A 17,460-nucleotide genomic window follows, 5' to 3' on the forward strand; every position below is an offset into this window, starting at 1 on the left:
CAGGAAACATCTACTGGCTGGGGTTGTGGCTCAGAGGGTGAGTACTTGCCTAGCACGTGGGAGGCACCGGGGCCCACCCTCAGCACCACATAAAATAAATAAATAAAATAAAGGTATTTGTGTCCAAATACAACTAAAAATATGTATTAGAAAAACAGACCATCTACTGTGACAATTCTAAAATTCTCCAATGTCCATGAGTCTATAGAGATATGTAGTTTCAGCTGGCCCACCTTTTTATATGTTACACTTTGAAAACAAAATAGAAACATAAAGTAAATGAAGTACTTCTTATTTCAAGAAAATTGGTGTCTTCAGAGAGTAAATATTTATTTTGTAATAAATATTTGTTTTTCTTTATATACACACTGAACAATTTGACTGGTTTTAAAACTCAGTATTATGAGACATGAGTCTATAATATCTTCATAACCATGAACCAACTTTCAGTTACACACTCAACTTGTCCTCGCAAAGATAATAAATCTCCTTAAATTTTGCACTTGAATGTTTAAAATGTGTTCAAGCTCATGATATAGAGTCCAGATTTTTTCCTGTGAGGATCTTCCTACTAAATTAAACACAATTCAATCCTAGGCATTTGCCATCTGATCAGAAGCACAACTGACAGGTTGCTAATAATAATGGCTGGGGATGAAGCTCCTTGAACTTTCCCACTTACCTGAGGATTCCAGAGCCCTGCACACAGAAGAATCGGGTTCGTCCTCAGGACAGGCATGCCATGTGTGGTCTGTGGTCACTTGGTGAAGCAGGGGCGGGCGAGAGTGTGAAGGACACAGGCAGAGATGAGCTTGTTGGAGTCAGAGCCAGGGGCGTGGTGACTGTCAGGGAGAGGACGTGCAGCCAGGGTCAGTCCACCAGGAGCTACCCAGAAGCCTGTCACCTTAGCAGTTCTCAGCCTGCCCTTGGGCACATGCGGTCAGAGCACCGTGAACCATACGTACAGCTTTTCTCTTCAGCATGGGGTCACTTTTGTTTTCCAATTTATAAAGAAAAGAAAAGCATTGACTAAGCACAAACAACCACTGACAGATGCTAAGATAATTTAAAACATATAATTTTTAGTATAATGATATCAGAAAACATTACATTTAAACTTTCTTTAGCAAAGAATAATTTTCTTTAAAGCTTTATTGCCAAGCAACAAGTTATATAGCTTCCCTTTTGACTCTGTGGGTTGGTACTCAGTAAAAAAAAATTTAAAACACTTCTAAAGGGTACCTGCCACCTGGTTGGTGGCATCTTGGTGCCTGTTAACTCTCATGGTCCCGTTTCACAGGGACACACACTCAGGATTGTGGGTCAGAAACAGCGTCTAGAGACTTCTGTGCCTTACATGCAAAGGTGGTGGGAATGCACAATGGGGGCATGTTTTATGAGCTGAGCTGAACTATTTTTACACATTTAGGTACTCTAAATAATTGAAAATGTTCTCTTTGCTTGTTTAATGCTGTTTTAACCGGCTTCTTAAATGTGTGCATTTTCACCCTATATTATCTTCACAAAATCCAAGGGCTTACCATTCAACGTCCAGAATTGAACACTCAATTTTCCTACCTTTCCTGGTCCACAGGTGTCTTCAGCAATACCAAATTTCAGGAATAAAGCCAGGTGACCAGAGAACTAAAAGCACATCAGTTAACCCAAGCCACTCCTCAGCTCTACGTGAGGCTCCTGTTCAAAGTCGCACTGCAGACCCAGGTGGGAATACCTGCACAAGTCCCAGTTACTAATGCAGTCGTGGGCACTCACAGCTGAGCAATTTCACATAGGTGTGAAAATGGACCTGAACTGTGGAGCAGTGACAAAGGGCTTGTTTTAATTGCCTAGAGTGAGAGAAAACAAAACTTTCCCAGCTGATTGTATGACCAGACAAAAGTGAAGAAGAAATTGATGTTTTCACAATAGTTTGCTGTAATCAGAGTAATCATTCCTGTAAAATATTTCACTGCCTAATTGGTATATATTTCATTCATGTCAGATAGGGTGAACTTTAATACAATCTTATGCACAAACATTTACTTTTATGTTGTTAAGATTATTTACCATAAGCATGGAAAACTGTTGTTAGACACAAAGTGGTTGGAATTTCAAATTGATTTAAGTCTGTAATCAATAAATCAATTTTCTTATAGTATACTGATTAGAAATTAAAAGAATCCATATGAATAAATTTTGTATTCACATGTATACAGGTAAATGCATAGAAAAATCAATATATTACAGTTAGTAAGTCCAGGTAAAGGAAATATAGGTGTTTGCTGTTTCATTTCATTTTTTAATATAACTTTCAAACTTTTCAAAATACAGTACTATTAAAAAATCAAACACAAACATGAAAATAATATAGGGAAAAATCTGTCTTGCATTCCACCTACATGTCCACATCCTTAGTAACTAAACTGCTGACTAGTGTGAAAAGAGCCCACTCTGAGCTCTATGCCATGGGTGGTGTGTGTGTGTGTGTGTGTGTGTGTGTGTGTGTGTGTGTGTAGAGACATATACACATGTATTTTATCCCACATGCTTTCCTTCACTGAATAGTCAAATCTCAGTTTTAATATTGGTCAGGAACTGGAAAATAATGAACTGTTCTGAATTATAAATTATATTCTGAATAACCTAGCCAAATTCTTAGCGACAGAAGATGGAGCAGAGGTTGGTGAAGGCCTGTGGAGGGAGGAATCGAAAGTTGTTGAGGGTTTGAGCTTTCTGTCTTGCAAACTGAAGAGTGTTTGCACTTCCCAGTGTGCATAACGCTAGTGATCTTTAGACTTAAAACTGACAAAGACAGAATGTTTTATTTTAGGTGCATTTAATCATAATTCAAAAATTAAATTGAAAACACAATCCACATAGTGGAAAAAATTTGCAAAATACCTGGCTGATAAGGGAATGGCAATTAAGGTACACGGAAATTCTCATAACTTATAGCTCAAAATGCCCAGCTAAAAGTAGGCAAAGATCTGAATGGGCGTTTTTCAAAGGAAGGTTTACAAATAGTTAAAAGCACATGAAAAGATGCTGCACTTGATTTACAGAGGCCTGCAAATAGAAACCAGGATGAGGTGTCCCTCCACACCCAGGAGAATGGTGAGAATCAAGTGAGATGACAGAAGCTCTGGCAAGATGTGGAGAAACTGGAACCACACCCTGCCTCTCACAGTGACCTCAAATAGCTCCTCCATTTGGGAAAACAATGTAGCAGTTTCTCAAATGATTAAATGTAGAGTTATCATGAAAGAAACTCAAGAAGTCCACTAGTGGTGAGGAATCCCACTCCCAAGAGGAGGGGAAAGAGGTCCACACAAAGATCCATACGTGAGTGTGTATGTACAGCAATGTCATTCACAGTGCTGACGACTGGAAAGCAGGCAAGTGTCAGCAGTAGATCAGTGGATAAACGAGAACCCTACATGCACACAATGGAGTAATGCTTGCAAGCTACACCTCTGATGAGGTATCATGAACCCATTCCTAAGAAAGAAATAATCCCACAAATGGGCTAAGGCCTGGCCAGCCATTTCTGAAATGAGACACTCAAATGGCCGACAGATGCACAAGAAAGAGAAGCTCACCACCACTGACAACGTCGGCTGCAAATCAAATCCCCCGGACACTCCCTCAAGCAGGGCAAAACTGCTGACACCAGGAGGAAAGAGCTTCCATGTGCTCAGAGGTGAGCACTTGCCTAGCACAAGAGAGGCCCTGGGCTCCATCCCCAGCACTTTGAACAAACAGAGAGACCATATGTGTCCTCAAGTGGAAGAAGGAGCCTGTTGGTGAGAAGACACCTTAAGACAGTCGTAATGGAAAACAGCACGGAAGTTCCTCAGGAAGCCTCAGCCAGGAGCACACAAGGTCCAGTAACCCCACTCCTGTGGGAGCCAGAAGGAGCTGAAATCAGTCTGGGAGGGGACGTCTGCCCTCCGCGCTCACCTCAGTGTGTTCACTACAGAGAAGGTACAGATGAACCTCGGCCTCCACCATCCAATAAACACGTGGACCTGAAGTGTAAACACACAGTGGAGAACCTCCAGCCTCCAAAATCAGGAAATCTGTTATGACAGCATAGTGACCCTGGAGGACACCATGCTGACCGAGGCAAACCAGGCACAGAAAGGCCAAGCTGTAGATTCTGCTATGTGGAATCTGGAAGCATCAGATCCCAGGAGAGGGTAGGACAGGAGACGGAGGGTGCCATGTAATGTGACATCCAGACATTTTAGGCAAGGTTTGCAAACACTCAGATGCATAAAACTTAACACCACACCATCATGAGACTTGACGAACAAGCCATCCTGTAACTAGTTAACTCCCCAGGAGAGTTTTATGCAAAATGCATTGCATCCAAGAACCAAAATTAGTAGAAGAGAGAGAAACTATTATTTTCTTCTGAAAATATCATTATTAATTTTTGCCTTAGGACAATACCATGAATTCTTGTATATTTCCCTTGCTCATTCTGCTATTCTGGGCTGGTTTGGCTGAATTATAAGAAAAATATTGCTTTGCACTTATACCCAATTCAAAAGGGAAGGACTATTTTAATCATACTTTTATAGAATTGCTAGCATTCTTCATTGATCCTATGCCAACATGCAACAATTATGATTTCTAAAAGAATGGTTGCAATTTGGAAACTGAGTGTGTTCACGATTAATGAACTTTCTGTGTTCTGTTTTAAATTTATTTAGCTTTTGAAACAACCCATGCAGAATAAAGAGAATAAATTAATTTTATAGCCAGACATGAATTGGAAAATTTATTGAATCTCTTTTGATATACAAAACATTTTTAGCACTTCCCTTTTTTAAGTGTCACACACAAAGTGTTTCTAAAAATATTAGGAATTTAATGACTCTCAGTGGTATGGCCACAGAATCCTTGCCAGTTAGCAGCTGGAGGAAACTCTGCCTCCTTGGAGGTTGAGACAGGTCTCCAGAGGTCAGCAGAAGCATGACCCTGGCTGTTCTTATTAAAGACCTGGTGTCCCTATACATCATTCAGCAGCAGGGCTGTCCTCGGGATCTGTGCATGAGTCTCACTGAGAAGCAGCTTCTATATTTCACTCCCTGACCTCATCCCTCTCCTTAAATTATGCAAAAGCAATATTTCTGCAAGGGAAGTCAGCTATGTGGTCCTGGTTCACAGGTAAGCTTGTGCCTGTCATTTGTGCACTTCTCTTGGCAAGTAAATGACAGAAATAGCTTGGTAGACTCCAAAATCTAAAGCATACTTAAATTTTTCCACTTCACAGATGTATGTGAGTTCACAAAATAGAGTTTTAGATTTCTGTGTTTATTTTAGGCAACTAGTTCTCTCTCTCTCTCTCTCTCTCTCTCTCTCTCTCTCTCTCTCTCTCTTTGTATCAGAGATTGAACTCAGGGGTGCTAGGGCCTCTTTTAGTTGCTAAGGCTGACCTTGAACTTGCCATCCTCCTGCCTCACCCTCCAAGCCACTAGCATTACAGGCATGCACCACTGTGCCTGGCAGAGGCAACAAGTTCTTAGAATGCTCCCTGAAGGCCTAGTATGTGCACTGTCCAGGCCAAGGGGCCTAAGCCAAAGTGATTGAAAAATTCCCTTGGAACAGAGCAGCAGGTCCCATGAAGGAAAAGTTTCCTGAGCTTGATTTAGAAGGTCAACCAGGAAATCTACATGCAGAAGAAAGTTATGATGCCATTTCATGGAGGTCTAGTCATACAAGCAAAAGTAGTGTTTAAAATGGCAAAAAAAAGAGATATTATTCTGAGGTACCTAGTGTGCTATTATGATGAATGATTTTTATAAAGGCTGGATTTATGAGGCATTAACAGGATAATGCAGGTCATTTATATATCCTGTTGTGTTCAAGTGTTAACAGTGGTGGGGAATTAGCAACCCGGTGTATTCTATTGCCCTTATTTTAAAACTGTGAACCAAGTAATTTCCAAGTATCACTGCACACATGCAGGGGAGTGGGCACCCTGAACTTTCTGTACTGCACAGTAGTCATGAGGCCATGCAGGTGCACCTTGAAGGGTAGAATGTGAGGTGAGGTTAGCACAGGCAAATGTGAGCATTCACCTGGACCAAAGAGACAGCGGACAATCTGAAGAACCAAGAGCATGACAAGACTTCAACTGGCCCCTGCTAGGGTGTCACCTGGTGAAGGACACTGAGAACAGAGTGTGGTTTGCAGCTGCGACCTACGGGGCAGTCAGTATCCACCTGGTCTCCCTCAGATCCACTCACCTCCAGGGGAAGCTCAGATCCACCCACTGAGCTGGCTATGGAACTGCTTTCCAGAGCAGCCAGCCACTGCTCAGGGGTTCAGGGCATGCTCAAGGCAGAGGGCGACCCAGCAGCTTTCGAGAATTTCTGAGATAACCCCTCAGATGGAGGGAAGGGGGATCCTAATCATGCCGCGCCTCAGGATGAGGGTTAGAAAGCTGTTCTACACCACAGAGTAGACGTATCAACAAGTGGAAGGGGCATGGGACTGGGTTTCATTTTGAATACTTCATGTGCTTGGTACTCTTATCCTAGGAGGATTAGAAAGAGTAGGGTATCAGTAGATTCGAGGAAGAAAATCCAGGCAGAAATAGAGCATTCACCTGACCTCAATGTCTTACTCCACCCACCTAGGTTGTGTGTCTTCAGCTGTGGCATCCTCTCCTTGGGCTGTGGCTCTGGGGACAGCTCACTAGCAGCCATAGACAACGTCGTCACCTCCTTCACCTACTTCCTCCTGGTGGGCATCTCCAGCTCCCAGGAGCTCCAGGTTTTGCAAGGTCTGCTACTCCTGGTGATCTATCTGAGAGCCTTGACAGGGAATCTTATCACCATTGCTCTTATTGTGACAGACACACGCCTTCACGCTCCGATGTACTTCTTTATAAGCAATCTGTCCCTCTTAGACCTTGGCAGCATCTCGGTGATTGTTCCCAAATCCATTGTTAATTCCTTGACAGGCCATCGGACCATCTCACTGCAGGAATGTGCTGCACAGATCTTCTTTTACATACTTTTTGCCACTGTAGAGTTTGCGCTCCTTGTGGTCATATCCTATGACCGATACATTGCCATCTGCCACCCTCTGCACTACGGGCTGGTGGTCACACCGCGCATGTGCATTCAGGCCGCGGGTGGCTCCTGGGCCTGCGGGCTCTTCTACTCTGCCATCCACACAGGCTCCATGTTCAGGCTTCCCTTTACAAAGACCAACCTGATCCACCAGTATTTCTGTGATATGCCTCAGATTTTGAGGCTCTCATCTCCTGACGTCCAGTTTTCTGAGTTTGTCATCATTGCTGCAAGTGCTGGCCTCGTGGTGGTGTGTGTCGTCTTTGTCTTGATGTCATATATCAACATATTCTCAACCGTGCTCAAGATCTGTTCGGCGGAAGCCCGCAGCAAAGCCTTATCTACCTGTGTCCCACAGCCGGCGATTCTCCTCCTGTTTGTGATTTCTGGGTCAGTGGCTGTCTTAGGGCCCATGGCAATGGAAGGATCCCTTAAAAATCTGCTGACAGCCATGTTCTACACCATGGTCCCCCCCTTCACAAACCCCATCCTCTACAGTCTGAGAAATAGGGAGATTAATGCCACTCTCCGTAGAATGTTCAACAGGCATATCGAGTTCCCAATCAAAGATTTTCTTAGCTAACAACAAATATCAATTTATCACTAGAAAGCAGTCTGACTTATGTTTGATTCTCGTCAGTTGTGTTATACGTGCTGTTTACACTTGTGATGGTGAACTACCTAGTTTGGTCTTCATTTTCTTGCTCAACGCTATATTATAAGTGCAACTTCCTGAAACACTGAGGCCCGAGGCCAGGCCTTGTGAATGCCCACGTGAGCAGGTACATGTGCTTTTCAGAGAACCCTGGGCACTGGGTATTGCCACCCTGGAAGAGCATGTAAGAGGCTGGGTGGGGAACTCCCACCGTTCACCCTTACACTGAGGCTGGAGCAGAGATAAGTGATTAGAGCAGGTGACGGTGGTAGGTCGACAGAGTGCCAGAGAAATGGATGGCGATGGTTGATCCAAAAGGGCACACTTGCTAACTCCCAGCTTGGTTTTGGTTTCTGATTGTCAGATAGTTCATATAAAGTCACCCTGATCCTGCTCTGACTCAAGGTAATGGGATGTCTGGCAATCGGTGCCAAGGTGCCTTGTTCTCAGGGTGGAGGAGCATTGGTCAGGATAATAACACAGACCTCCCTGGCCGGAGACTACAGAAGCCAACACCCTCCAGGGCTGGGTAGCTCGTCCAGTTAGGACCCGTGTGCACAGGCCAAGATGGCCCAAGGGTGCCTCTAGGTCCTCAGCATGTCACAGACTCTCACTGTGACTGTGAATCTTCTCCAAACCTGGGCTTTGTTCAGACACTTATGGGTAGAATCATATAGTAGGGATTTAGGGGTCTGATCCAGAGCTCAGAGGTGGTGCATAGGTGGGACTCCCCAGGAACGTCTCCTTAAACCCCAGTAAAACCTGGGACTCAAAGGAGTCAGAGCCATCAGTCTCCTCTCTGAGCCAACCTATGCTCTCCTTGCTTTGTTTCTTTCTTTTCTAATAAGCTTTGCTATACTGTTACCAACTCTTGTATCTTGGTCAAAATCTTCTCTTGTGAGAAGACAAGCACCCACAAAACAAAGCCCTCGCTGGTAATGCAGGGAGACCCCCAAGCAGGGAGGAGATCAACACCGAGACCCTTTCCAGACCCCTGAAGTGGGCTTCCCCCAGGCTCCCAAATCCATTTGCTCAATGAAAAACAGGACATAAACCACCCACCCTCAGAGAGATTGTAGTTGAGAAGCTTTGGTTTCTTCCTGAGCTCTGAATGAAAAGATGCCCTGCTCCCTTCATTCAAACATGTGAGTAATGAGGAAAAAGGACTCAGGACATAGAACAGAGACAGATGAACCCTGGGATTGGAATTAACCTGGAGAACAGCAGATAAGGAATGCTCGCCTGGCTGGGTGCGCTCTTCTCGTCAGGTGGGACACACAAATCCATGCTCTACAGATGGATGTAGTTCTACTTTTCTGATGCCCAAGAGCTGAGCCTTCGTCCTGATGACTAAAGTGCATATTAAGGACTTTTTGTTTCCAACTGAATCAGCAAGTGTCCTCTTTGTAGTTCAGAAGCATACGGAAAGACTCGGCATATAGGAACCCAGCTCAGTTAACGCAGCCTGGGACCTGACAGCCGGCCCTCCAGGACTGTGTTGTCTCAGAACTTATTCTTCAGTGTGGAAGCCACAGCAAGAATGTGGGCCTCATGAACCTCTCGGCATCCAGATGCGACCCTAGTGACCATCTGAGCTTGGTTCACACTCCTTTAATCCCTGAAATAGCCCCACACTTTCAATTTCATAATCGAGGATTCTACAAATGTTTTTTCTGCAGCTTTATTTATATATACGTGACAATTAAAATTGCATGCATGTGATTGTAGAACTTATGTTCATTGTGAAATAATCACCACAATCAAGCTAATCAACATATCCATATTTGTTCTTTAAATCCATTTGTACCTGGGTCATTTGAAGAGATTTCCAAAGAAAACACATCACTGTCAATTACAGTCAAGTAACAGTCTTACAAAGTTTGGGTTTTATCTTTATGATTCTTTGCATGTGTGGATTTGCATTATCTTTACCCCCATTTCTTCCTTTCTATTTAAATGTTTATGTAGATTTTTCCACCCAGGTTTATTCTCCTCCAGATATCTGAATATACAGATAGATGGATTTCTAATCCCCATGGTTAATAAAAAAAGAAAAATTATATTCTGATGACCCTTCCTTTTGACTCTAGCCCTAGGACGCAGTAGTATTGTGTTGGTGGGTTTGTGAAATGCCACATTAGTATTTATGATTGTGTTTTCAGTTATTGTAACATCACAATTTAGGTTTCATCTATGTTGAAATTCAAACCTTCTGGGGAAATTTTTCCTAGATATATTTTTTTTTACTTGTTTATTTAATTTTTAGTTGACAAATGGCAAGTATACATGTATTTGTGGGATGTGATTTATCCACCAAATCCTGCTGTATTTACCCTTTGGGGGAGTGAAACATTCAAGATGTACTTTTTCAGCAATTTAAAAATAAATTACAAATGAACCTGAATACATTATCTCATCAAAGTGACCCTTATTATCCACAAACCGTTGCCATCCCTCCCTCTGGCCACATAAGCCTCGGTGACACCCCTAGACTCTGTCCCCACAGGTGATCCAGGAGCCTCTTGTCCTATGGCTCCTGCCCAGCATGTGCCCCTTGCCTCCGTCCACAGCAGGGGCCACCTTCACCCTCCAGCCCTGGCTGTCCCTATGCGTGAGGTCAACCAAGATCCTAGCTTCTCTCCCATGATTCAGCCTCCCACGGATTTGGCCTCTAATCCAGCAGTGCCCACGGGAACCCGGGGTGCTGGGGGCCCACACCCTGCACCTCTCACCTGACTCCCGCTTCCCGGGACCTCGTCCTTATTCCTGGATGTGAGACCAGGTCTTTTTCTCTGCTTTCTCTCCTTGGGCAGAATCACCAGGACCATCCTGAACATGGGCTCTTTCCAGGGCAGCTCCCTAGAGGGTGTGGACTGGCAGCACTCTGCCCGGCAGGTCCCCTGATTCCTCCTCAGCTCTCCTTTTCCAAAATTATTGTGCAAGTTTAGCACTAAGGGCGGTGGCTTTGGAACTCAGGCACTTTTGGTTAAGTTGGTTTAGATTGGAGAATGAAATGCCCGGAACCTGTGTTACTTATTTATTAGCTGGTTTATGTTGCACACGTTTTTAGATAGATTTATTTAGTCATTGAATTACCACTCCAGAAACCTGTATGGAGAACATGCTCTCTTCCGAGTTTTTAAGATTCATATCCTAAGGTTTTCTCTTACAAAAGACTTTCAAAATAATCTCTCTGGACTGGGGAAAAAATATGTGGAAACCAGTTACTGAAGGGGTCAGCTTCACAGAAGAGGCTAGGAACTCGCTGCCCGGGGAGCTTCAGAGGCACCGCAGTGCCCGCAGGAGGAGGAGGGCAAAGCCCGCGGCCCGGTCCACACATACACACACACACACACACACACACACACACACACACACACACACACACCGTGCTCGAGAAGACCCTGGGCCGTGGGCTCAGTCAGTGGGAGAGCCGTGGTGTGCAGAGAGCCATATCCAGTCCTCAGGTGCACTCGTCATCTGTCATCTGTCGCTCATTCCTTTGTGATCTTGTATTTTAATGTTTGTATTTATATTATATTTGGGATATTTCATATCCCATTGGAAGAAAGCTCTATTTTCTGAGGTGTGGTGCACCAGGCAATGCTGTTAGCATCTCTGTTTTCCCCTACATCCTGACTTTTCAGCTGGCATCCAGGGCCTCACCCATCCTAGGCAAGAATGCTGCAACCAGGCTCACCTCCAGTCCTCCTCATTCCTTGTGACCAGCCCTTGGGGTTAGCACATTAGATTACACTGTATGTGGGGCCTGTGTCCCCAGCCAGCCTACCCACTCACTGCCCAGGTTTCCCCCAGCCAACCTACCCACTCACCGCCCAGGTTTCACTCCCTACAGGTGAGGACGATCTCCCTCTTGTTTGTGGCATCATCTTATCACTGGGTCAGTTGGCTTCAGGCTCTAAGAGCCCACCAGCCGGCCACCCCACCTTCTTCACGGACTTCCTTCTGGGAGACATCTCAAGCTCCTGGGAGTCTGGAACTTTTGCAAGGTCTGCTGTTCCTAGCGATCCGTGTGGGAGCTCTGCCTGGGAATCTTCTAACCTTTGCCGTCATTTGACGGAACATGAAGCCGTGGAGCTTGAGATATTCTTTATAGGCAATCTATCCCTTTTAGATTTTTTTAAAAAATTTTATTTGTTCTACTTAGATGTACATGACAGTAGAGTGTATTTTGACATAATATACATACACGGAGCATAACTTCCCATTCCTGTGATTGTACATGATGTGGAGTTACACTGGTTGTGTGTTCATATATGAACATAGGAAAGATATGTCTGGTTCACTCTACTGTCTTCCTATTGCTATCCCTTCTCCCTTCCCTTCATTCCCCTTTGTCTAATTCAATGAATTTCTATTCTCCTCCTCCCTTTTATTGTGTATTCGCCTCCACATATCAGAGAGAACATTTGGCCTTTGGTTTTCTGCAATTGGTTTATTTCATTAGCACGATAGTCTCTGGTTCCATCTATTGACCTGCAAATGCCATACTTTTATCTGTCTTTATGGCTGAGTAATACTCCACTGTGTATATATACCACATTTTCTTTACCCAGTCATCTGTTGAAGGGCACCTAGGTTGGTTCCATAGTTTAGTTACTGTGTATTGAGCTGCTATAAACATTGATGTGGCCACATTACTGCAGTATACTGAATTTAGGTCCTTTGTGTATATGCTGAGGAGTGGGATAACTAGGTCTAATGGTGGTTCCATTCCTGGTTTTCTGAGGAATCTCCATATTGCTTTCCAGATTGGTTGCACCAAGTTGCAGTCCTACCAGCAATATGAGTGTACCTTTTTCTCCCCCTTCTCATCAACATTTATTGTTACTTGAATTCTTTTTTTGGGAGGAAGGTACCAGGGATTGAACTAAGGGGCCCTTGACCCCTGAGCAACATTCTCAGCCCTATTTTGTATTTGATTTAGAGACAGGGTCTCACTGAGTTGCTTATCACCTTGCTATTGCTGAGGCTGACTTTGAACTCTCTATTCTCCTGCCTCAGCCTATGGAGCCACTGGGATTATAGGCGTGTGCCACCACAACCGGCAATTTATATTCTTATTTTCCCCTTTTTATTGGCACATGATAATTATACATAACAGTGGGAAACTATGGAGCCAACCTAGATGCCCTTCAACAAATGAATGGATAAAGAAAGTGTGGTGTATATACACAATGGAATATTACTCAGCCTTCAAATTAATGAAGTCATGACATTTGCAGGTAAGTGAATGGAATTAGAGAATATCATGCTAAGTGAAATAAGCCAAACCCCAAATCCAAAGGCCAAATGTTTTCTGTTAAACAGATGCTGATCCATAGTGGGGGGGTGGGGTAGTGAAGAATGGAGGAACTTTGGATTATGTAGAGGGGAGAGAGAAGAAGGGTGGGCTGTGGGGAGGGGAAGGCGTTGGAATGAGACAGACACTATTACCCTACATACACGTGGGATCACACTACTGGAGTAACTCTGCACCATTACAGCCAGAGGAAGGAGAGTTGTGCTCCATGGGTACAGTGTATCAAAAGCAGTCTACTGTCATCTGTAACTAATTAGAACAAATTAAAAACAAACAGAAGGGAGACCAGTAGGACAGAGGGAGGGGATAGGGGAGGGAGGGGAGGGAGGGAAGGGACTGGGAATGGAATTGATCAAATCATGCTGTTTCATTGTGTGCATGTATTATGACCAACCCCTTTAGGTGCTGGTCACATTTCTGTTCACCATTCCAATCAATCATAAACTCTGTGACAGGAAGGAAACAGATCTCCCTTCCAGCCCGTGCCACCCAAACTTGCCTATTTATCTTCTGGTCCTGGGAGTCCTCGCTGTGGTCATGTCCTGCACCACTACTTTGCTGTTTGCTGCCGGCTGCACTGGGGGATCACCATGACCCCTGTCTGTGTGTGCAGGCAGCAGGCAGCTCCTGGGCCATCCAACTGGGATGCTCTCCAGACTCCCTTTACGGAGGCCAGTGGGAGCCCCCAGTTCTTCTGTGATGTGCCTCGAGACTGAGCATCTCCTCCCGGGCTGTGTGGCTCTCTGAGCCGGTGGCCCTGGCTGTGAGTGTCCGCATGGCTCTGCTGCGTTCACCTCCTATGTCAACATCTTGTCAACTGAGCTGCAGATGTGCTCCTCGGAAGTTCAAAAAAGTGCTGCCCGCCTGCTCCCCCAGGATGGCCACTTCACCCTCTCGGTCATTTCTTCCCTGTCACTTATCTGAGTCTGGCACAGACTGGCACAGTCTGGCATCCACCCTCAGACCCACCCCGCAGCTTCGTCCTACACCCTGGCATCCCCTTCCTGAACCCCATCATCTTCAGTCTGAGAAACAGGGAGATCAAGAGCACCCTGGGAAGGACCCTCTACAGAGCCCACCAGTGCCTGGTGGCTCCAGCTGCCGGTCAGATGTGAGGGGGTGGTCTTCTAGTCCACACGGAAAAACCATGGAGAAAGTGTCCATACTGCGGTCCTTGGGTCATTTTGATAAGGAGACAGATGGATAGATGGACTGGCCAGTTAACCATTTGGAGCAAAAGCATAGCCTGGACAAAACGAGATAGTATCTCCTGCACCCACGGTTCCTGGGTGGTGAATGTGGTTCACAGTGGATTTGGCTGTTGTGCTGGTCCCACTGAGTTTTAACTGGAGACAGGCTGAGCAGCAGAAGTCTTTCCCCACATGCACCGTGACTGGATTCAACGGTGGAATGGAACCTCACTCGAATCTCACTCTACAGAGACACGTGACTGTCCTTTTTAACACAGAAGCATTCATTGTTTAATGTTCATTTTTATTGTATGAACAGAAATCATCTCTTTATATTACAATCGCGACGTGTCCGTCTGCTCCACCCCTGACTTCAGCATGTCCACCCATTTCTCTGTGAACATCCAATCTGCCATTTCATTAGATAACTGGGGAGAGGGCAGCTTCAGACAAACTCGTCCGCGTCCACAGCACCTGCAGCATGAACTGTGACAGCTGTAGTCAGCAGCTACCAACCCAAGGAAGGCGATGCCCAGGCTGAGGACCAAGGCTGGTGTCTGGTAGGCACCTGTGCACGAGGCATCATAATGCCAATCACAGATAGAGTGAGCATAAATCACACAGAGATGGAGGCTAAGAATAAGGAGGCTGTATTCATCTTCCTACACTTGGAATGGGAAGGAGATGGCAGGAGGCGAGGCACCTCCAAGGGCCACGGATGCTAGTGGGGAAGGGACCCAGCCAGGCTCTGGCAGAGAGAAGGCGAGGGCAAAATCCACAAGCAGTGCAGATGCCCCTGCCCATGAAGCCTAGTCACCCAAGGTGGCCACTGCACAGAAGACTGTGGCCAGCCCACCTCCAACACTTCTCAGTGAGTGGGCAGCCTGAGGGGCTATTCCACCCTGTTCCTCATCTCTGCCTCTCATCTCGGCCCCATTCCATTTGTTTATTCTCAAAACCTTGACTACATAGGCTGCACCCCGTTGAGCACGGAGCTTGGAAACACATCTCTGGTGTGAGGTGTGACCAGGTGCACCCGAGTCCACAAGGATGTGCAGGACTCCTAGGGAGCAGGGCAGGCCTCCAACCTGCGGACAGAACCTCTGGTCTCTGCAGTGAGTGGGGCTCAGCAGCTGTTGTCTGTTCCTCTGAAGTATTCATTTCTGCATCAGCCACAGGGCGTCAGCCGTGGAGCACTGACAACATGACACCATCTCCTACTTGTCATTGTTTTGTCTTTTTTTGTTTTTTAAACCACTCCCTCAAGGTTGGATTGACACATCAGAGGCCGTACTGATGGTGGGTCTGCCTCGCAAGTCTGTGCAGGTGGGAGCCTCGAAGGCAGAGCCTCCAGCGCACTTGGAGCTGGCCATCACTCCTGGAGTTTGCTGCTGGCCAGCTGGCCCCACGACCCCTCCTCTGGGGGATGACGACCTCTCGCCAGCTATCCTGGGAGCTGTCAGTGTGGAACTCGGGGCTGCTGGCCCCAGCAGGATGCCGTGTGGATGACCTCCAGGACTCACTGGCTGCAAGCCCAGCACTTCCATTCCTGGCTGGTGCCCCCTGTGGTGCAGGAGGCTGTGCAGAGTGGTGGTTTTGTTGGCTCATCATGAGCACACGGTTGACGAGTCCAGTCCTAGACCACTGCCCTCGAGGGGTCTCCCTGCTACTCCCTTGGCCTCCCTGTTTTCCATTCCCTTCCTCGTTTACAATATTTAAGGGAAAATGTGATACTTTTGTCTCAGTGTCTGGGTTATTTCACTCAGAATGATGGTTTCCAGTTCCATCCATTTTCCCGCAAATGACGTGATTGCATTTTTCTTTATGGCTGAACAAAACCCCACTGTGCATCCACAGGTTGTGCCTTCTTCATCCTCTCATCCGCTGACAGCGCCTGGGCTGGTCCCCTACCTGGTGGCTGTGAGCTGTGCTGCTGTAAGTCTGGGTGTGCACGGATCTCTGCAGCATGCTGACTCCAGTGATCTCAGGCAAATGCCAAGGAGTGGCCCAGCTGGGACTTGGATCATTTGTGGCTTTTTGAGGCATCTCCATGCGGATTTCCACGTGGCTGCACTCATTCGTGTCCCTCTGCGGTGTGTAAGAGCTCCTTTCCCCATGTCCTCCCCAGCAGATGCTATTCTTTGTGTCTTCGCTGGCTGCCACTGTAGCTGGAGAGAGACGGGATCACAGGGTAGATTTGATGGGCATTTTTTCCGAGGGCTCAGGTGTGGAGCAGGTTTTCCTGTTTGGTGGCCCTTGGTGCTTCTCCTTTTGAGAAGTGTCTGCTTGGTTCTTTTGCCCATTTCTAGATTGGGCTATCATTTCTTTAGTGTTATTTTTTTGGGTTCTTCCTACATTCTGGATGATAAACTCCTTCAGATCAGCAGCTGGCAAAGCCCTCCCCTGTTCTGCAGATGACACAATCTGGCTGGGCACAATTCACGAGCCACTTTTCTGACCAGGGGCTAAGAGCATCTTGCCAGGGCATTTGAGGGAGTGGTGGCCAGAGCAGCAGTGAACAGACTTCAAGAGAGAACAAAGAAGTTCACCATCTAGTGAAGAGGGGAGGAGCCACAAGGAGGTAGCCCTGTCAGGTCCAGGAGCATCCAACAGTGCAACATTTAGACCTGTAGGCGACAGCAGGGGGCCCCCGCAGCACGCACCGTCCACAGGGAAGGTCCTCTCGACAGAGCAGGAGGGAAATGGTGGGCTGGGACCGGGGCTTAGACCCAGCAGGTAGAGGCAGGACAGACGACTTCCCGAGGGAAGAGAGGGCCACTGTCCTCCAGGGTCACAGAACATTCTGCAGGCTGGATCCTGTGGCCGGCCACACATCGACTCCCACAAGATTAACAAGGTTGGAGTCCTACCAGGCATATTGCTTGGCCATAGTAGAATTAAGCTGGACATCAGTAATAAGAAACATTTTGGAAGATTCACAAATACATGAAACTAAACAGTAGGCTACTGCAGGAGTGAATGAAGAAACTAATAGAGTCTAAAAGTATCTTGAGAAAGATGGAACCAGGACATGCCCAGATCTTGAGATGTAGCAAACCCATTTCTAAGAGAAGCTTACAGCCATAGATGCCTCCACCAAAAGTGAACCAATAAATAACTCAAATAAACACTTTGATGCCTCTCATCAAGAAAGTAGAGGAGAAAGAGGAAACTAAACCCCAAATCAATAAAAGGAAATAATAA

General features: G+C 46.1%; 1 protein-coding gene across 1 annotated transcript; it reads left to right on the plus strand.

The window, feature by feature from the left end:
- Positions 1-4,113: 4,113 nt before the first annotated feature.
- LOC144250974 (olfactory receptor 14I1-like) lies at positions 4,114-7,671 on the plus strand. The gene is made up of 2 exons (XM_077794126.1): positions 4,114-4,199; positions 6,651-7,671. The coding sequence occupies exons 1-2, from the start codon at positions 4,114-4,116 to the stop codon at positions 7,669-7,671; spliced, it is 1,107 nt and encodes a 368-aa protein (XP_077650252.1).
- The last annotated feature ends 9,789 nt before the right edge of the window (positions 7,672-17,460 follow it).

Source organism: Urocitellus parryii, chromosome Y, assembly GCF_045843805.1.
Source record: "Urocitellus parryii isolate mUroPar1 chromosome Y, mUroPar1.hap1, whole genome shotgun sequence".
NCBI lineage: Eukaryota > Metazoa > Chordata > Mammalia > Rodentia > Sciuridae > Urocitellus > Urocitellus parryii.

Excerpts from the sequence above, each read along its gene's own strand:
- LOC144250974 (XM_077794126.1), top strand. The coding sequence starts at position 4,114 with ATGCTGACCGAGGCAAACCAGGCACAGAAAGGCCAAGCTGTAGATTCT. Across the intron at positions 4,200-6,650 it reads GCATCAGATCCCAGGAGAGG|GTTGTGTGTCTTCAGCTGTG; the intron begins GTAGGACAGGAG and ends CCACCCACCTAG.